At 33.0% G+C, this 23,168-nt stretch overlaps 2 protein-coding genes across 3 annotated transcripts in view; one reads left to right on the forward strand and one right to left on the reverse strand.

Moving 5' to 3' along the window:
• LOC100740896 overlaps nt 1–23,168 on the reverse strand; it is a gene marked incomplete at its 3' end in the record, with an annotated part of 216,037 nt that overhangs the window by 82,380 nt on the left and 110,489 nt on the right. The window contains 5 exon segments of the mRNA XM_033320227.1: nt 3,849–3,993; nt 18,102–18,137; nt 18,746–18,818; nt 20,446–20,585; nt 20,872–20,970. Of these exon segments, the coding sequence (XP_033176118.1) occupies nt 3,849–3,993; nt 18,102–18,137; nt 18,746–18,818; nt 20,446–20,585; nt 20,872–20,970 (493 nt within the window).
• On the forward strand, nt 631–1,219 carry LOC117151533. Of its 2 annotated transcripts, none has more exons than XM_033320225.1 (2): nt 631–922; nt 956–1,219. In XM_033320225.1, the coding sequence occupies exons 1-2, from the start codon at nt 632–634 to the stop codon at nt 1,205–1,207; spliced, it is 543 nt and encodes a 180-aa protein (XP_033176116.1). In that variant the 5' UTR covers nt 631; the 3' UTR covers nt 1,208–1,219. The 2 variants fall into 2 exon arrangements, with proteins under 2 accessions (XP_033176116.1, XP_033176117.1); XM_033320226.1 differs by having other exon boundaries at nt 631–917; nt 958–1,219.

A 23,168-nucleotide genomic window follows, 5' to 3' on the forward strand; every position in this document is an offset into this window, starting at 1 on the left:
TAACCTTTCTGACGAGTCCACCGGTAGTCCCGGGACGAAACGCAACTCTCTCTCTCTTCTCATCCGCCACAGTGGTATTTGCTGTCGAGTGCCGCCACATATCCATACTTGTGTTAATAAACTCTATCTTCACTGTACCACAACGATGACTAGTTCCAGTGGAGATTCATCAAACGACCACAACCCTAATACCAAAGCCAACCCGATATCAGAAGCGGGATCAGTGCCGGTTATAACAATGCAAGAGCATATGACTATCATGCGCGAGTTAATTCAGACGCTAGAGCAAAAACCGAGTGCGGAACCTAAAAATTTGGTGCCGAAACCGAGCGCGGAACCTATAAATCTAGTGCTACCACGTTTTAACCCCGAAATCGCGGGCGCCGATCCAATCGTATGGTGCGCAGCTGTTAATCTGCTTATGAAGGACAACCCTCTACAAGACAGCGCGTTAGTTTCTGCTTTGAATAGTGCACTAAAAGGTTCTGCAGCGCATTGGTTTACGCAGAGAGTGAACGACGAAGAGCTTACCTGGTCAATGTTTAAGGAACATTTTATTACGCGTTTTGGTGGCAAAGCAACCTCGACGCTAATGAATATATTCAGAGAACAACCACAGAAGGACGAAAATATGGCAGCTCACGCCATTCTTCTCCGCTCCCTCCTGAAGACGAAGTGGCAAAATGTAACTATGGCGGAAGTAATCAACGCTATCATTCTTTGTCAAGTGAGCCCACAAGATCAGCGCATTGAACAAGTAGCACTTGAGAAGGATATCAAGACCGAGGACCAATTTCTAAGTGAAATGAGAGTTCTCGCTCTCGCGAAGAGGCCGGCGTCTTCGACAAGTAATACATCAACTGGCTCTGAAACCAAACGACACAAGCTACCTGACTCCCGGAATAAGTGCCTTTACTGTAGTGTCTTCGGACATAAAATAGCGGAGTGCCGAAAGAGGGTAAGGATGGAGAAACAGAAGGATACGCGACGCCTTGAAGGAAGCCGACCAGCTACATCGTCCAAGGTGTTTTGCTTCAAGTGTCTTGGGAAGGATCATGTCGCGCCTGATTGCCAGTTACTGCGGGAAAGAAACTATGATTCCAATAACGAACGTCGAGTCGGCTCCTACGCGGTGGAGTCTCCAACTGGTAGATTAAGTCATCTGGGTGAGTCGTTCCCATTTTACTTCAATTCTGGAGCCGATTAATTAAAGAGTCCGCAGCCTCGAAATTTTCTGGCAAAAGAACGACTGATATAGTAGTAATCCTTGCTGATAGTTATTTAAAGCACGATATCATGATTAGTCGCGAAATTTTAAGCCAAGGTTTTGACGTAAATATCACGCGAAATAGCCTCGTTATTTGTAAAACAAAGACAATTAATGCCTGTAGGAAAACCGCGGAAGGCTTCGATGTCCTTTCATCTCCGACATATATAAAAAATATTTATTTATCGAACTTACAAAAACAACAAACTCAGCAGAAATCACAGCAATTTTGATCTTTATTTCCGTCTTATAATTATAAAAATTGGTCTTTTTTATAAAAATATTAATATTATAAATATGCAACAAATTTTCTAAAAAGGTAGTATTTTTATTTATATTTTTTTGAAAAAACTAAAATGGAAAGTTTTAAGAAAGCTTAAACGTTTAAGTTTTCGATAAATAATATTGAATTATAAACATAAAAATGTAACACAACACAGATGTAAGAACGTTAGTATCATATTCAAGGACAAAATAGATTTACTAAGTCTTTAAGGACTTATAGTATTCGCTAAAAGGCAAAAAATGTACTGAAACAACAAAGGTCTTAAAATCAATCCTTTCGACTTGTTTTGAAATTTGTCAAAGTTTGTTCGTTTTTATATTTGCAAAAAGATATTTATTACAGCTTCTTTTCATTCCAATATAAAATTGATGTTTGTGGATCGTAGGTCGACGCATATATTGCATATTTTCAAGTTATTCCTTCGTATTATAGGACATTTTTCTATTCGCGTTCAAGAATTTTCTATCGTTGCTCTATAATCTAAAATCCCTCAAAAAAGAAATTCAAACCATCCTTATCTTTGCATCTAATATATCACAGCTTACAATTGATATTTCTTAAGTCTTTGTAAATATGAAAATACAAGATTTTACATTGAAAGAATTGATTTTGATATTTAAACGTGCGTAATGTACATCTTAAAATGTCAAGATATTTTCAATGAAATAATACAATTATTGATACAAATTATTATAACTACCTTTCTATCAATTTATCAAATTATTCATCAAAAATATGCAGCTGATAACTAAAATCTGTTTATACTGCCGATCATAAGTATTAAATGACCTGCTAATATTGAAACAAATTGTAAGCTTCCCATTGTTTTTATTTTCCCAGTATGAGATTATAAATTCGCTATTTTTTAAACTAAATATTTATCTATAATATTTGTAGATAGAAAGCACATAACGAGAGTAGGTACAATATTTGTATAGATAAAAAGTACATAACATTTTTACGATAATACCTTAAATTTTTAAACAAGTTTTTTAAAAGCAGTTTTTTAAAAAGTTATGTAGCGGCACAAGAGTTAGAATTTGCTTCAAATCATGTTGTTGTTTTGCTTCGGAGTATCAAGACCGTTAGGTCACAGGTATTGTAAGGAGTGCAAATGAACTCCGGGCAAAACAATGCTGCCGCTACATGTAACCGTAAAACAAGACGAATTTGTATCTTTCGACCTTCTCCTGACGATTGTAAATAAACGAACGTGATTGCAAACGAGTCAGTATAAACTGTGACTAAACGACTGTATAGATACCGTTTCGCGACAAGATCTGTTTTAAATACACTGATAAAACATATTGATTACACATATTGGTAGTCTCATTATTCGATTCCCTACAGTTATAAATATATGGGCAAGCCGATATATGATTTACATAACATAAAATACTAAGTAAAACAAAAGTTCAAGGTCTTGAACAAGAATAACAAATAGCAGTCTTAATACTTGTCACTGGCACTATCTATTAATCAAAGGATCAGAAATATTGTCTTACCATTATTTTTTAATAAAGTAAAGGAGAAAGAGCTTTTTTATATTGTTTATGGTAAATCTTATAACATTATCAAACATCATAACTTTGAGTATTTTCTGTTATTAAATTTGAATGTGTCACGCCCCGCGACCCGCAATAATTCCAAGTACCTGTCATCTTATTAAAACTTCGATTAACGGCGAACCGGGTACGCGACGCGTTTCGCGGCCCTGGCATATGATTCTTTTTCCAGCGGCTACTTTGGTCTCTATTATAGAACCGCGGAAAGATCGCTGACAAAACGCAAATGCCAACAAGCCGAAAGGGTCGGAAAACTTCAATAGGCCTAACGGCCATCAATATGTTTCGGCACCGCAGCCGACGATAGTCAAGAGTCAAGAGTCGTTAATCGACAATTTTCATATATTATATTACTGCATTAAGTTCAAGTTAAATAATCATCGTTTTCTGTTTAAATATCCACTGTATAATAATCTACTGTAATGAATAATCCACTATAATAAATCCAGCTATCAATACATTATCGCGTAGGATAGAAACCACTGAAAATCCTAATTTCTAACATTTCTGAATAAAAAATTTCTATAATACATTCATCCACGCGTTTGCCCCCGCTATTCCGAGATAAAAACCTCAACACATAATACCAAATTATTTAAGATGATTCTGTTATAAAATAAAATATTCTTTTTAGAAAAACAAATGTATGGGCTATGTTAAGTAAATTTAAACAAAATTATTATATATTTGTATATATAAATTATTCCACGAATAACGATTTGTTTCTTACTTTCTGGGCATAGTCGACGTGGCGAAATCATTTTCCTTGTTACGTAGACGACGACGGCTGTCGAGCGTGACAGAACGATCCGAATATAAACGGTGTTCCGGTTCGCTTAAATATCCACTGCCACTTTCGTAACCATATCTCGTCCCTAGAAAAAATACGTTTACAATTTATTGAAATTGTAGGCACTGTAGGGGTTGAAATTGCCCGCATGTATGAACATGTTAAAATTCTACCGTTCATCCCTCACCAGCGATCGGAGAAGAAAATTGAAAAAATATGCACTCGTATTTACAATATATTTCGCGCCAATGAAATTTTGACTGGTTCGTTAAAGCTTCTGATACTGAGTTGTAAATATATATATTACAATCAATGGTTTTAATAGGTAAGTAGTGCACTTTGTTAAATTACATGTAATAATAAATTTTTTATTGTTATTATTACGTAATTATAATTATACAATATGATTATACAAGTGTATAATTATAATTATATATTTATAATTAAGCAAATATGCTTATATGTGAGGGTACATGCCTAAGTAATATCTAAATATTATTATAATATGGTTAATTAACTCGATACAACATTCATTAGTACAACTTTTTTTTAAATCAAATAATCTCATTTCCTTTTAAATTTATTAGTTCAATTTTGAACTTTAAATCTACTAATAGAAGAACAATTTTTATTAATTTCAAATATATAGGATTCTACACCTTTGAATCGATCGACGTGACCATAACCACTAGTTTGAGAGCGTTATTCTATAAAATTATTATTTTAACGAATATTTTATATGTCTATGTATAGCGTGTTATATGTTCTGTTATTGAACAATTTGTGAAACAAAGCAACAGCAATAATGAATATGTCTTGAACTGGATTTTGGTACTAGCGACTTAAATATTAGGTTGTCTCTTTCGTTATATAAGGAAATGATAGGTGCATAAGATTTTTTGTTTTATATTATTTTATTGAATTCTGTATGATGCATTTTGTAGTAACAGAACGAAACGAAAGGTGCTTTTCTGACAACCTGATACTTTTCTGTTTAATGTATAATAACATGTAAAAAATATGGTTTTATAAAAGAAACGCAGGTCAGCTCCATATGCTCTCCACGTGTCTACCTAAGGAAGAACTAATCTCATCAAATAATCCTCCTTCGGCTCAACTTTTATTTGAAAGGTCTTTTCGTAGCAATAGTTCACCTTTATTCGCTCACCTTTTGTCACATGAAATATCACGTGATAAAGAATAATTACCTGTTTATTCATGAATATCACGCTATTTACTTCCTATCAGAAAAGTCTAATGAAAAAATGCCCTTGAAATTCAAGGCTGTGCTGATCTTTACGCATAATTTTTATACACAGTGTGCTAATAGAACTAGATACGATACGTTGGCTGTAGGTATATGATACCATATCTATAAGAAAAATTTTATTATTAAAAATATTTTATTTTTAGTATATTCACCACGACACTTTTGTCATATAAAATGTCATATTTCTATCTTTGTTTCACACTGAAGAGTAAGTGTTATCAACAGATGAATAAAGTTAAGCTAGCATAAAATTATTTCACGAACCTATCGGTGTATTTTTCTTGTATATACGCATAACCAGCGGTCTCGCGCCGTAAGGGGATCGGCAACCACTACTAACGCATACTCTGGCACGGATGCACAATTTCGGACAGAATTTGTTGTAGATGATACGACAGTTTTTCGCGAACATCTCGGAAACTAAGCGAAATCGCCAGTTATATGCATAAGAAAAAGTTATTCAAACTGTTGATTTCTACTACATATCCAAACGTCATCGAAATCGGTTAGGAGATAACACATCGATAGATTCGCCAACTATTTAGTCGTACAGAAAATAAATTACGAAAATGTACAAAACTGATAGTGTTCTTTACTATACATATATATGTGGAAAACAAATGAATCTAACTTTTTTATTATATATGTTTGTTTACTTTTAAAAATGTAAATTTGTCAAGTTATTCTATCTATAATGTTTATTTCCTCAGTTGCGATACTATTTTTCCCGAGACATGGTATTATAAAAATCTTTAGAAAGAAAATTCTCTAACTGCAAACTTATTTTGGCAAAATCTCCTTTGTTGTTCAGTTATAATAAAAATATTTTAGTAATCGAGAGATACACTATAGTTAACGGAAAAGATAAGAAGAATCTTTTTTATTCCGTTATACAGGGTGGTTGGTAACTGGTGATACAAGCGGAAAGGGGGTGATTCTACGCGAAAAAAGAAGTCGAAAATATAGAATAAAAATTTTTTTTTTTCTTTTCCATCGAGACAACGATCTACAGTGAGATCCGTTATAACGAGACGCGATAAAGTGCACGCGTACCGAGCGAAAATTCAAAGTCGATTTTCTCGAAAACAAAGCCTCGAACGAAAAATTTGTATTCTATATTTTCGACTTCGTTTTTCGCGTAGAATCACCCCCTTTCCGCTTGTACCACCAGTTACCAACCACCCTGTATATTTATACTGATTTCTTATTGATTTTACCGTTTTGTATGTATGTATATATAAGGTGACCAATTTGTGTAATTTAACGTGTAAAAGACAAGGAAAGACACGAAACGGTATTCTTACGATTACGTTATCTTATGCTTTCATATACATGCGTTAAATTTAACAAATTTAAAAAATTAAAGAATTTCCAGCTGCATCGATTAATATATTAAATAAAAAGTATATAATTCCATCTAGAGAAACACTGGTGGCCTTCATCTGACTTCTACGCCTCTGTTCATAAACGAGAAAATTAATCATGTCAAATTATGTCCCCCCTCAACAACATCCAACATATTCCCGAAACATTTTTTATATTACCAAAAACAAACGAGATATTCTAGTGATAAAATTAGGTGGGACACCTCGTATTGTATTACATAAAATTAATAGAAATGACGATACACTGAATAAATTATACTGTACACTATTTGAAAATTATTAGAATGGATTTGTACGTCAAATGGTAAAAACTGTTTAATCACTTCAAGTAATAAACACATATGTCAAATTGAAATTTTATATCCTCGGTATATATTCGGAGAAATCTTTTTTAAAACTAATGAAATTTTATGTTGTAGCGAGTTAATTGATAGAGCATGTGTCGTGACTAACGTGAAAAAGTTCATTAACCGTCTCGAAATAAGATTAAAATGATTGTACAAAGTGTTTAGAAAAAGGAATTCGGTGCTTAGTGTTCACTGGGATGACTAAAAAATGACCGATCAACAAAGAACCTAAAGGCAATCTTTTCGGTGTAAAATCAATTTTTATTATTTATTAGCACTCGATATCGTGAGTGAATCTCTTCATAGTACATTGAACGTATAGTTATTGGAGACGAAACACCGTTATTAACATACGAAATGCATATTTCTTCATGTTTGATCGTGTCCGCAAGAACGCTATTTCGCTTTCAACGATTATACATTCAATGTGTTATGAAGAGATTGACTTATGGTATCGAACGCTATCGAGTTTACATCAGAACGTTGACTAGACATTTTTTACTGTCTCTGTGAGTATTATAAGTCCTTTAAGCATCGACTCTTTTCTTTCACATTTTACATATTCATAGACACAAAATGCTTAAAAATTGTATTAACAAATACCTGGATTACAAGAATATTTGAATCGTCATCCTGTTAGTGGAAGGGCAAGCAAGTATCACGCTATGTTTTAATGATAATTATTTGGAATCGAATGCGTCTCACCGATCTTAACGACCTTCGAATGTGTTGTCAAAGTCGTAATTCTAAACAACTTTTTCCAATACATGTTATTGCCGCGCCGTTGGGCCTTAATTTCCGACATATTCGCAAAGAGCTTCAATGGAATTTAAATTACGATTACTTTATTCTGGAGTAAGCAGCTGCATTCGCATGTAGTCCAACCTAAACTGAAATCACTGATGAGAGAGGTAATCATTTTTAATATTGTATAAATGAAAAAATTAATGGGTTATAAATTGGATTAGCGTACTCTCCGGCCTCCATTATGTGGTCGGCAACGCTAGTGTGAAATAATTTTCGATGAATCAATTGACATGTGAAATGTGTTGTACCTTTTATAAAGGACAGAAAGAACAGAAAATTATTATACACGAAATTAAAAAGGGTCCAAATATGCATTTCGGTTACAAAACTCGTTGAAATGGTGCCCCACAAATTTAAAGTGGGTATCGATCTTGAATTATTTATATCGCAGAATTTTACAAAACAACGATGTCTGTAGTAGAATTCCACGGAAGGAACCATTTATTAACAAGACGAATCAAGGTAAGCGTTTAAAATTTGCAAAAGAATATTTAAATAAAGATAATGTTCTTTAGAAACAACGTTTTTTCTGACTAAAGCAAACTAAATGTATTTGCACGAGTTATGTCATTGCACATATGCACATTTGGGTATCGTTATGTCTGAAGAAACTTCAATTCATTATAAGAAATAAGTACTAAAAATGTACGTCTTATTGCAACACGTAGCACGCCGCTCGGCTTTGTTTTTCAAGTTATAAATCAATTTATGTTTAATACTACATGACGTGTACTATTTAACAATTTATTTTATACATTTTTATAAACAATTTTTCAGTGACAATAGGTATATGTATTATCATTTTGAGCAACTGAGAATCAGAATAAAGTGGAACATTCCATATATCAATCAATTTATCGAAAATTATTTCACGCTATTATTGGCGACCGCCCAATGACGATCGGATAGTACTCCATCCCAATCCATAACTCATTCTCTTTTTTTTTAATTAATACAATAGTAAAAATGGTTACCACTCTCATTAATGGGTTAACTCTAGATTGAGCTGTGTAAAAATGCGACTACCTACATCATCGTGAAGTATTAGGTTGTCCAAAAGGTTTCTTTCGTTTTATAAGGAAATAATAGGCGCACATTGTTTTTTGTTTTATATTAGTTTATTGAATTATGCACGAACATAATAACAGAATTAGAACGAAATGGATCATACCTAATTCAGTAAAATGACATAAAACAGAAATTGTTGTTCATCTATTATTACCTTATGAAACGAAAGAAACATTTCGGACAACCTAATATAATCGTAAGCTAAATTTAATTTAAGTACTTTGCAAATATATCTTGGAATCTAAGATTAAACGACGGTTATTTGTATAAATTGCTGAATGATCATCTAGACAACATGTTTCGAAGGCATCGAAATCATCGAGGAGACACTAGACTTCTAAATAATTAGCATATGCAATTCTATCAAATTTAAAATAATTGAAAGGCTAGTAAACAAGCAAGTACACAGCAAAACACAACATCCTAAAACCGTAATTGAAGTCAAAAAAGGCTAATCATTAATATAAAATAAGTTGAATATACTTAACGCGGTTTGAATATTTTATGACCCTGTTTCGACGCACCCTTGCGACTAATGTCTCATAACTTTTACAAATACTGTCCGATTCGCTTCAAATTTTGTATACATATATGATTTTTATACTTCTGTCTTATTATATTTAGTATTTGTAACATTACTTTCACAACTTAAATCTAACATACATATTTTTATTGTCAAAGTTTTAATAGCAAGTGTCTGTATACTTTCGTAAGGCACTGTATTGTACATTGTAGCAACAATGATTTTTCTGTACCACGCTATAAATTATACATACATAACAATGAAACGTCACGAACTCTTTTCAAATAAATGCGATAGGACGTTACTGTTATTAAACAATTTCCTATAATATAGAATTCATATTAACAAAATTTACTCCATATTTTGCTCAATCTTGAGGTATTTTTTAACGTTAAAAAAATACATATGCAACTTAGACTACAATGTCAGATAGAACGCTGCAAGGATAAAAATAATGCTAAAAATAAATCAGTAAACCTTTTATAATGGCATAAATTAATTTTCCTTATAAAATACCGCGTTGGTTTTTAAAACACACGATTCTTTCATATAATATGTTTCATAAGATATAGCTATCAAGGACTAAAAATACTTGTAACGTTAATTTTGATTTTTAAATCAGTTAGATAGAACCTTTATTGTGAATAAATTCTATAAGATACTGAAATATTTATCTGGGTTACGATTCCTATATCCTATATTCCTATATGTCAGTTCTTATATTGCTTCTAAATTGATTTTTTTGTTAAACTTTATAGAATCTAGAATCGATTCTTATATCGATTTTACAATAATCAGCAAATTTTTCAGTCTTAGATTTTACGTTGCGTGTATTGCATACTTTTCATTATTTATGTTCATTGTATAGCTATTCACTAACAATGAATTATTATGACGTATTTAAACGTAACAGTCGAAGATTGTATCTTACATAAAAAGTTAAATAAAGATTCATATAAATTTACACAAAAGTTTACAAGAAAACCAGGTCTACCAATGCTTTTACTCATTACTATATAATATACGTACGGAAACGATTAATCCTAGAAAAATTCGAAAGAAAATAATTGATCACAGCCGTTAATCTATAGGAGGAGGTTAAATAAAGATGGAAACTCACAACAAACGATTGTCATATGTATATAGATTTGATCAGTTACTATTTTCACTCATTGATGATTAGCATGGTTAAAATACTAGGGGTATGCGGGTAATCGAAAATAATGGTCGAGTTCGCGCGGGATTCCGAAAGTTTGCCTGGCACATAAATCTGTTTGCGTACGCGTAACTTCAGAAACTGATTTACGATTCGGAAGCCGATACTGCATTCGAAATATGATTTTTCAGACTCATCTTCGATTTAAATGGATATGAAACAATGACAATATGAAAACTCTTCTAAACTTAATAATTTTTACCTGGAAAATCTTGCCCCGAATGCAATATCAGCTCCCGAATTGAGCCATCGTTGCATTTTATATGTCAAGCAAATTTTCAGAATCCTGCTCTATCCGACCCCTTACGAAGCCCGAGAACTCGTAATTTCAGGTATCCGCATACTCCTATTTAACACCGAATGCTTATGTACAATGTATTCTGACTCACGAAAGTATTCGAATACTTTTTAAAACAGAATAACTTTTCTAACATTGGACCAATTCTTTTGAAAAGTTAGGAAGCTTACTTTACTTACTTTTTAGGTGGTTAATGCGTAAACAATGTTTCGAAAAAGTTGCAAGTCGGAATCGTGAAGAAAATAGTAAGATAGATCACTTTCTACTACCTTTTTTTTTATCTTCGAGACTGCAGTGAATATTTAAAAAATACTTTTTGTAGATATATGTTAGTTATGCATGTTAGAAATTTCTGTAGATAACCTAGCACTTTGTAGGATAAAGTGAGAGATCCACCGAAAGTCAGTCCAATCTATGTTACGCTGAATTGCCGCTTTTGGGTCAGACCTTGTATTTTTTTCAAGAGGGAATATGTCTAGTACACGGCATTTTAAACGCTAAGAAGGCCATCATCTGTACCCTTTCATTGCAGTGAAGTTTCTTCCCCAAAAATCAATAAATTGGTAAGCTCAATATCTTAAAAACTAATTGGAATCGATCGTACATTGTAAAGTTACTGAATTCGTCTTTACAAGCGCCATCAAACGATTCGAAGAAAAATATATAGTCTTATTTAGAAAATAAATTCGATCTTCATATCTCGAAAAATAATGATATAAAAAAAATGTATTACGAAACAAAGAACTGTCCAGAATTACCACGGAGCAATATAAATAACAATTAATATCATAATGACAAACAAATTTTCTGTCGTAATACTACACATATGTTTGGATGTTAATATTTAACAGAAACGCTTTCGCGTTTAAATTTCTTTAATGATTTTATTTATTGTTAGAAAAACATATAAAATGCAAATTAAATAGTTTTTCCGCGACAACACGCCGCCGATTTTACAATTTACAGCTGATCGATAGCGATGCTCGTTATTTTGCGAGACTAGGCGAAGACCGTCTTCTTGTAGAAAATAGGCCTTTCACAAGGGTACGAAGAACTTCTCGAGGGGCTGCTACAAATTTATAACGCGCACGGCACGCCAGAGTCATCAAGTCCGCCGCTCATGACCGCTCATGACCGCTCATGACCGCTCATTGTAGCAGAAACAACAATGACTGCAGTTTTTCAGCAGATAAGTCATAGGTTAGGTTGGGATTAATAAATTATTAATTATTTAAGAATTAAATTTGCTATCTGTTATTTATTATGTAGCATATTTATTAAGTCTCTTTTTAAAATTAGGGTGTTCGATCAAACGAGTATAAAAAAATTTTTCGAATGATTAAAAAATAGTCTCAAAAGTAAAAAAAAGGTTGTGGAAATGTTGACAAACGTAAATGAAATCATTAAACTTTGGGTTTCTGTTAGATATTAACAACCAAATATGTGTACTTTTTCATCATTACAATACTAAGTGCTTAATATTAATTGTGTATTTCTTGTTTATCCTTTATCTGTTATTCATCATTCGAATAAACTTGGATTGCTAATCGCAAGGAGCTTATACACAACTGACAAGCAGGAACGAGTAGTATGACGATCGATCGATAGTGGGATGGATTAGGAGTGAGAAGAGAAAAAGATCCCCTTTGTGAGATCTCCGAAGAATTGCTCAAGAGCCAATCCCAAAATAGTTCGAGCTAGATGGGCCTTCGAGGTAGTTGAGCTTGGTTTCAGTGTAAACGGTTCCATATATTTGTATAGAATCCATTTTTTATGTGGCTGGGTCAATTTAGCTTACCAGTGGAATTGGTTCCGTATAAATGCATTGAAACAAATACCCTTGGATTGATTTAGCTTGCCGGAAAAGCTCTAAGTGCCGGCAATCCCTCGCGGTCTATTTGCCAAAAGTCACCACTGCTTTCCCTACTTTGCGGCCAGATTCCTTGAACAAAGTCTTTGTTCTTTGCCAATGCAACGTTATGCCGCTTGCCTCACTGAATCTTGCCATCTCACGCATAGATAGCGCGTAACTTCGAGTCGTCGACTTTTCAAACGTTCACTGAAGCACCTTGGCGAGGTCCTTAAACCGAATGTATACTATTCCTCCAAAATGAAACAGTGTAAATTCGGCTTTAGCGAAACCTGACCATAAATTAAAAAGCCCGGTCTTAAATAATCGTAAGACCAAATACTGGCGAGCTACTTGACATTACATATATCGCCTCGAAAATACATTACAGCTAATATACGCATGCTAAAAATTTTATCAAAATAGGTTAACATTGCTATGTACAGGCGATGGAAAATGGTGAAAATAGTAGTTTTTCACGACTACCCACCTATTACTGCAGTAAATTTAAAAATATCGGTCCATACCACTCGTTTCTGCATCAACCGATTTCGATAAAATTTCAGCACATACAGGGGCTGCAGGTCTAAGAAGATTTAAAGGGTGATTCTTGAAATTAGAAGAATATAAATACCAAAAATGTAAAAAATGCGATTTTATTTTTGTTTTTAGTTGTCGATTCTTAAAAATCAAGGGAGACATCCCTGTGCGCGAACAAACCTTCTTACACGAACGAAAGTAGGTCAAATCTGAGCAGCTGGAACAGCGAACTTCAAATCGAACGATACATGGCCAGTAGTAGCTTACCTCGTACAAGTAGAGAAGAAGATTATGACATTCGAAAACGTAAATCATCCTGCGCGACGTTTCGTATGACAAATCGCAAATTAAACATTTAAAAAACTCATTAAAATCTATAACAGATCTAAAATAAAGTCTATAATATCGAAAACCGTTTCATGGAATTTTCGAGGAAGGAGGATTGCTGTTTCCTCTAATCCTTTGCGTCTATAAATAATTAATAAATAATAACAGATAAACAATGTTTATACAAATTTCACACACGCACCGTGATCGTCCTGTCCGCGGATGTCCACAGAAAAATCACATATGCATTAAGTATTTTTGAGGTGCTACTAAATGTGATCGAACACTGTCTTGCATGAACCAAACACACTTTTCACACAAATTACTGATGATAATCATGATCATGTGCAATGGCGCATTATAATATTCATATCTATTCGATCGCATCGCTCTCTACGACTTTTACGATGTAAGCTGCTGCCCATTTATCGTTCGATGTGAGGGTTGCTGTATAGCCGTTGCTTAGGCTGACCTACTTTCGTTCGCGTAAAGTTTGCTCGCGCACATGAATATTTCGACTAATTTTTAATTTGCAATAACTAAAGGACAAAGCCGAAAATGCATTTTTTTAAATTCTTGATGTCCTTAAATTTTTTTATATCTGTAGCCGAACATCCTGTATGTAACTAGCATAAATCTACAGAACATATTTGGGTAATTACATAGTGAAACTGTAGAACCGTTACGTTCTCTCCAGTTTCAATGACTTCTTAATACATATCTGAGACATTCACAAAAAACAATCGGTATCAGAACAGTGGATTCTGCTTTATCATTGTGCATCCGTGACGGCGTCTGTATTGGTTACCAGCGGTTGGAAAGGATGACCTAGTCAAACCCTAACGTTTATAGTAAGGAGCAAAACTGAACACATACTCGGAGCTTTTACCCATTGTTTGTGTCGAGGTTATTAGATGTATGAACAGAGAAACATGTGGATAAATTGTAAAGTAGAAAATATATTTTAATACAGAAGTGTAAGTACAAGTAGGAATATAATTTGAGCTGATCCCGATCCGCACGCTAGCACTGTTATCCTATAACTGAAAGTCCCGAAGCCATCGTCGCCTGTCTACTGTCTATGGTCTGCCTTCGTTCCAGTCTATTGTCTATACGCTGTCAATGGATTCAGTGCTTGAGAAAACTAAAAAGACCAGATGTAGGGTTTTCTTAGACGTGATGACCCCTTCAACAGTTTGCATATAGAATACGAAAAAAGCAAAATATATAGTGTTTTATATACCTAAAAAATTTTATCGTGCGTGTTATAGTGATTCTTTCGGTAAATAAAAATTGTTTTCGTGAAATCAGTTTTGCACCGCAAGTAATTTTAAATGAAGATAGTAGTTGTTTGTAAACTTAATATTCAGTAATCTCTCGAACACATTTTAGCATGCTTGATATAATATTCTCGCAATATTCCTGCGTGATGAAATACAATTGTCCCTGCTCTCGTTGCCATAAATCATTAAGATTCATAGGGGAGCATCCTATCCATTTGCCAACTACATTTTTATGTGTGCTCAGACATTTTCTATAGGATTTAATTCTGAGCTTTGATCAGGTCATTCTATGGTTTGGAAGAGCTGAACCTGTAGCCAATTTTTCACATTCTTAATACTATAGGTTGTCTCAAAAGTTTCTTTCGTTTTATAAGAAGATAATAATGATACTAACATTTTTTGTTTTATATTATTTTATTGAACTACGTATGATCCATTTTGTTATATTACTACAAAATGGGTCATACACATTTTTGGGACAGCCTGATACGATACTTAGGGTCATTGTCGTGTTGAAATATGACGTCACTCTCTGATACCGACGTATTTTCAGCTGTTTCCAGTAAGTTTTCTTGCAAAATGTCTTTATAGATCTATTGGTTCATCATTCCCTCGATTCGATGTAACGAACCTACACCGTATATTGTAACGCATCCTCGTATCATAATCAAACCATCATCAAATTTAATTGTTTGCTTAACATGACGTGGCAATAGACTAGTTTCACTTCTTCTCTTTCAGCACCACGAACGTCTATCCGATGAAAATCGATTAAGTTTAGATTTCTCAGACCAAATCATTTTTTCCCACTGTTTAATAGTCCAAATAGTATATTTTTTTTTTTTTTTGCGAAACGTAGGCAGGCCTTGATATTGATCTTTGGAAAAACAGGCTTCTTTTTCTTTTCGATTACCATAAAATGAAATTCCTTTAGTGCTCTTCCAGCCGTCTAATTACTAATTTTCTTTAACATATCTAATAATTTTCTAATAATTTTGCAGTTATTGATCCGATTGTTACAACGTCGGAGGTGATGTATCTTAATCCTCTCTTCTAATTAGAAGATAGCAATTTCGGATTGTCTAAAAAAAATGTAGGAACATCGCTACAATATCGTTTCGATAAGAAAAGATTTCGCAAGCAACTTGTTTGTTGACAAACCATTTTTTAGTTGAAAGATAACACTATTCATCACGCTTCGCGATAATGATTTCATTACGAAATATTAAAGATGCTTTGATGTGTTTTATTGTAGAAACTATAACAGATTAATTGCTAATACAATTCTGATCCCAGGCATCAACATTAGTTGTTAACAAAGTTCATGTTTACACTAGTTGATTCTGACAGCTTTTTTTGCGGTACAAAACTGATTTCACGAAAACAATTTTTATTTACCAAAACAATGATGATAACATGAACTTATATAATACTATATATTTTGCTTTTCTTGTGTTCTATATACAGGCAATGAATAAAATACCATTTATATTAAAATGCTGAATGTGTGTTCACTTTTGCTCCTTATTATATCTTCTGTTTATATATGCGCATAAGGGTGAAACGAGCTTAAGTAAAGCTGCGTACACTGTAAGAAATGTCTGTTATAATTAAAATAGAAATGAATATTATCAATGTAATGAGTCTGAGTTTGGGTTGGCCTTTTTCTTGGATATCTACAGCAATTACGGAATGGTTGATAGGTTTTTGATTGGCCAAGCAGTGTTTCATGGCATGATGAATTTGCACTAAATGCAACAAATGAATGATGAAGATATTATGATACTTATTGTATCAAAGGTCGAAATAGAAAACGTATGAAGACATCTAGAAATTGGTGCTTAGAAAAATAACGTTTCACAATATACATCTTTGTGTATAAACTGCTTGCCGCTTCATTGCGTACCGTATAATACTGGGACTACCTCAGTAAGCACTTCCTCGCGAACAGCTGTCGGTTGGGCCAGCTTTTGCCGAGATATATGTATCTTGTGGTTTGAAAAACATTCTACGTAAACAGGAAGTGAAAACAAAATTGTCGAAACGAAACTGAAGTAATCGAATTATTGAAACAAAAATGGGGGGGGGGGGAGAATTAACAAAGATCGTCTTGTGACTGGGCAATGAATTTTTGGCAGAATTCAACGCATAAACAAGGAGATGTTTATTATATTAGTTTCCGATCGGAGTTTCACCACTTTAGTCACCGTCGTTAAAGAACAGAGCAAACCAGGGGTATGCCAGTTATGTCTGACTGTTGGAATTCGTATAAATACTTAAACGAGGAAAGATACAAGCATCTAGCGATAAATCATAAAATGAACTTTGTTGATACGGACAACGGTGCTCATACGAAAGGGGGGGGGGGGGGGGGGGAGAATTAACAAAGATCGTCTTGTGACTGGGCAATGAATTTTTGGCAGAATTCAACGCATAAACAAGGAGATGTTTATTATATTAGTTTCCGATCGGAGTTTCACCACTTTAGTCACCGTCGTTAAAGAACAGAGCAAACCAGGGGTATGCCAGTTATGTCTGACTGTTGGAATTCGTATAAATACTTAAACGAGGAAAGATACAAGCATCTAGCGATAAATCATAAAATGAACTTTGTTGATACGGACAACGGTGCTCATACATAAAACATAGAACGTATTTATAAAGATAGAAAAACGGGAAGTAATATTTCCTGTTACAGATCTCGCAAATATAACTTGAAATTAATTCCAATTTGCTTTTAAAATTAACGATACGATTAGATACGAACGATAGATTAATCTAACCAAGACTCAAAAAAGCTACGTATCGTTAAATATACATATGTATAGTAATAAAAATATTTTTATGTATATCTCGAAAACTAAAGTCGAGCGACTGTAACATGTAAAGGAAAAAATTGTTCAGAATGACCTTGACAACATGCTTCAAGGTCATTGGAATCGACGAGTCGTCCCTGTTCCATATAATTTCCTATATTTTCATATACATAAAAAATTCGAAAAAACTACACCAATTTTAAAAAAGTTATTCTGTTTTAAGAAATGTTGGAAGATTTTCGTGAGTCAACGTATGTATCGTGTTACGTAAGTTATCGATACGTTTAATGCACACTGTGTGGACACTGTATATACACGTCGAACGCAGTTAACTGGTTAAAAACAGCGAAATCTCGACCGAGCAAGAAGGCCATTATCACGATCGTGTTAATTTTCTAAACTATTTCATTTATTAGTATTCGTTTATATCGTAATATGTTGAATTCGTTGGAGCGTGTATTCACCTCTTCTTTGTTTGTAATGAACGGTTATGTAGTCATCTGAAAATGAGATTAGATATTAATCTCAGCTCCTTGTGATTTTCAGATAGTTTGCTTGTTTTAAGAATTGGAATACTTATTCGAATAATACTTTAATACTTTTTAATCTATTCTAATATATAATGATTCGTTATTTAAGCAAAGATTTGAAGACACGTGTTTCGATATTAATATTGGAATAAAAAAGATTTGTTCTTTGAGAAGAGACGGTATTTTTTTAGTTAGAATTAAATTGTAGTAAATTCACGTGAAAGATGTATTCACGGAAAAACTGTAAAACTGCAAGAAGCCACTGAATTTAATTTGTGACAATACGAAATGTTATTCGAAAAATCGCAATGTCAATCAAACAAAATTAATTTGAAAAGAAAGTGGAAGAATGGTAACCTTTAATGAGATAGAGGTAATTTATGTTAAACATTACTAATAGATCACTATTTCATAACATTATTATGTGTATATTATTCGTTAGGCTAGTTAAAATAAAAAAGAAAAAAGAGTAGGAAAATACTGCTGAGCATTTTCGTAATATTAATCGCTATTACAACTTTCAATTGTTTCGTATAAGCATTGAAGCTGCGCAGTACATATTTGCCACACAAACTCACCGCTTCTGTCTGCACGATGCAACGAGTCGTACATTTTCTTATACCATTTTGTTTGATTATTCTCCTTGACTTCCTAAAATTTTAGTTCTTTAATCAAATGATGCAAACATGAAGAAAATTCATTAATTCTAAAATAAAAGTCAATGAGGTTTTTTATTCGTAACGGCAGGATGTTAAAAAATGTTAAATATAGCTAAATGCATTAGTTTTAAAACGGCATGGTAAATAATTTTCGTGATTCAATATTATATGTACATATGTATTTCAATTTAATGGTTTTTACGTCATTGAATCGTTTAAATAATTTTTTGCCATATACAGCATTCGACTAAGAAAAACGCAAAACTATCGTAATAACAGATCTTCGATAATTTTGGTACTAGTATTTACTAATTACTTCTGTTCTTAATTTTGTGTATGATAAGAAATTTACTTTTAGAATTTAAAATTGTATAATTCATTTTGCAGATATAAGATGTGTCTCAACAATTTTGAGTACTTTAAAGGTTTGCCTTTTCAAAGATATGGAAAAATTTTATTTACAGAATTTTTATGATGTAAAGGAAGCTATAAGACATGCCAATAATAATTCTTACTTCATTAAATGAAAGATTTCCAAAACTTTGAACGTCATTTTTATCTAAGAAACAAATTAATTAATAATTTATACATAATAAATTATATTCTTTGAATTAATAAAGGATAATATATTCCTTTGTAAATAAAGATTTTCCATGCATCTAGAACTAACGAAGGTATTCGAAGTAATCAAAATTTATTGGGACACCCTACATATATGTACATATTACACAAATCCTGATATTTATTTAATCCCACACTGTGATGTAAAGATTTTAATATTTATAAATACGGTGCAGTTCATAGAATAAAATTAAATTTTATGAAAGTAAATAATAATGTGGAAAAATTACTTGTAGTTAATTAACTTAACTATACAGCAGACGTTCGTATGAATGTGACAGTTATAAATATTGTACATGATCCTCTATAACACTATGTGACATCTCACTAAAATACCTTAATGTTTAAATTTTATTTTTATTATATTTTAATATATGTATATTTTATTATTACTAATCAATATTTTATTTATTAATTATATTTAAATTTTATTTTAATTGTTTATCACTAGACTGCAGATGTTCATATAAAATTTAAATATGTAAAAATTTACAGAATACATATTATTATAAAAAAATATATAAAAGTAGAGTGTATCTGTCATAATATTTAAGTAAATGAAACAAATTTCTGTATTCAACTTAAAATTGCATAAACATTCGTAGTATATTTATCACTATATATATATATATTTATATTAGTTTAAAATTATACAGAAACAAATGACCTCGTAATAGCAGTTCAAATTGAAGTAGAAAGTCACGAACAATTTTTAATTTCTTTCTGTCTTCAAACGAAAAGAAATCTAGTTATAGAGGGTTGATATAAACATATATGGAAAGCAAGTTATTAAGAATTATTTGAGCTAAAATTTAATATTGCAATGAAAGAATCATATTTTAAATTTAGTTGTTTCTAAATAACATAAGATACACAGTAAAAAGTCAGTAATACAGTAAGGGATTAATAATATGTTTAAAGAGATCTTAATACATTAATGAACCTAAATTCTAAAATTTTTCACTAACTCTTAACCAGAGACGGATGCAGAGACCTACCGATCTTAAAACGAGAGGAATACCCTCCTTAGATGTTGGACCAATACCATTGAATTTTCGAGGACTCAAATCGGCCATCTTCTTTGGCGGTTCATTTTCTGTTTCTGGCTCGCTCTCGTACTCTTTCTTCACGTTGTAAACTGAGCGAACATCAGCTTAATTTCATAATGCGGTAACCGGAAAAGAATCGTTTCACACGAATTTTATCGAGAATGTAAAGAATGATTTATCACACCACGCGTAACGTCAACATTCACGGGAATTCTTCACACAACACAGGATGAAGGTAAATTACACTTTAAAAAGTAATTCGCGGGTGAATCCACGAAACAGAGTTTATAGATACGGTTAAACTCAAATTACGTGCTCGGTACACGTCATAAAATATATGTTCGACGGTTACGAATCTATGAAAAATGTACTCACTGATCTCGCCTGGACTAATTATCGGCTTTTCGTCGCTCGGAGGTCGTTTTATCGTTTCGGTCTCCTCCAGATAGGCTGCTCCTTTCGGTAATTGGCCCTCTAAAATTGCATAAAATAATAATTATTTTCGTATAAAAATTAGTAAATAACGTTATAGAAATAAAATAACTTTCTTAAACGAAAACCAATTATAAAAAGGAAATAATGTTAATAATATATGTTAATGTTCGAATAGAAACGAAAGATTATTACGTGATACAAGTTCGATATTGCGTTTAAAAATTATAGAGGTAATATTTCGCTCAGAACAGGTAATTTGTTTGAAAATATTTATTATATGTAATATACAGGGTGATAGAAAAGGTTCCTATACTTAAAGGACTTACAGTACCCAGGAATAAAAAATGTCTAATCGATAGAAGTCCTAAAAGCAATGCTCTCGGTATAAAATCAATTTTTATTATTTACTAGCGTCCCGTATCACGATTGATTGTCTTCGCAACACATTTAATTTATACAAAAATTCAAGATGCACTTACAGTACAGATCTTCATAATTGATATTCGATATATCTTCTCTCTATTGCTACATACATCTATGGATCACACATCGACGTACAATTTCAAATATCCTTTCCTTGCCACGTATTCTTACAACGCGCATTTTCTATTCGTTATCATAAGTCCAACACATTATTTATCGGTTATGAGTAGGAAAAAATCTTTAAACACTCCTACATAAAGAATCCAGAGGATTTAAGTCAGACGATCAAGACCATTCTGCAGGATTTCCTCGTCTCATCTACCTTTCTCCAAGGGTTTGATTTAGACTTCAACTTAGCCATTTATTAATAGGCTCTGATTAAAAAATTCAAGGAGAATCTTTCTTGATGCCTTGATTCAATAGTTGCGCAAGGACTTTCATCTGACCATCCATAGCTATTATGAGAATTTGTAATCCCATTCCTGCTACCCAATTCAGCCACATCAGTAAAGAGTACAATATAAAGAGTACGGTTCGGTGAATCGATAGTCGAAGGCTTTCGAGTTCTTAGATTCTGTTCTACCATCCTCAAAACACGTTCTTCCGTATCAACGATAGAAACAGAAACAAATCGCAGCCACCCAACGTTAGTATGACATGACGCAAAATAATCAAATTTACATACACGTTGTGAAAGCTTTTATGTTAGGAGATGGAATGTGGCTGTTGGCATTTTTCTGCGTACAAGTTACGGGTTGCATGTGTTCCCATTGGCAAGGTCACGCACAAAATACATATTTGTCATTTCCATATTAGAAAAATAATGGACATTATTAAGAATATAGGAATAATGAGTACCGAACTGGGCGAATAATAAAGATTCTTTGTTGATATTAGTAATAACCTTGTGTTTACAACATTGTACTCGTAATGAACACTTCTAATTTCTCTGTGTCAGAAGCGAAATGTGATCAGGACATGGAGCGCTAATAAATGACAAACGTTGATTTTACATTGAAAGGATTGCTTTTAGGATTTTAGGATAGAATTTCATTGATTAGACATTGTCTTATTTTAAACACTCTCGGCAAGTACTATAAACACTTCAAATGTGAGACTTATCATCCTGTATATAATTCACTTGATTATTATGTGCATCAGTTTCATATGAGTTTTGTGAGTTGTGTGAGTTTCATGTACAAAATATAGAATATAAATATAATGCATTTATATATTATTAAGTAATTATATGTAATATTATATGTATAATATATAATTGAACATATATACAGGGTGGTTGGTGTTACGACCGTTCGCGGAGAGACGCGGTCGCGAGGAAAACGCGTCAGCGAGAGGCGTAAATTCTCGCTACGATTCGGTGAATCGACGCCGCGAAGTAGTCGTTCCCCTGTTTCGGTTAAGATAACAGAGATGGTTAAATGAATATGACACAGTAGAGTAAGTTATATTTCACCGTTTATTCCAGCAACTTATAACAAATGCAATTACGCTGGTGCGTATGTACGAGATGAGTGAGTGACTGATCTACGGGTGTGTATACCCGGTTGAAGGATGTTGACCGTTCGAAGGATGTAAAATCAATACTGTCTTGGGAAAGCTCGGAGGAAAGCTAAGGATGGGTGTGTCTAGCGCACGGGACCATCGGATTTGTTGGTGACGATTTTAGCCAGGAGAGTGAGGGAATAGGCTTCGTCGTTAATTGGTTAAACGAAGAGTCTCAACCGCCCTCGAGAGAAAGTGGTTAGTGGGAGGAAAGTTGCATCATACGTGAGAAAAACTAACTTTCCCTTGTC

Source organism: Bombus impatiens, unplaced genomic scaffold (assembly GCF_000188095.3).
Source record: "Bombus impatiens unplaced genomic scaffold, BIMP_2.2 scf_0261, whole genome shotgun sequence".
In the NCBI taxonomy this organism is placed as follows: Eukaryota; Metazoa; Arthropoda; class Insecta; order Hymenoptera; family Apidae; genus Bombus; species Bombus impatiens.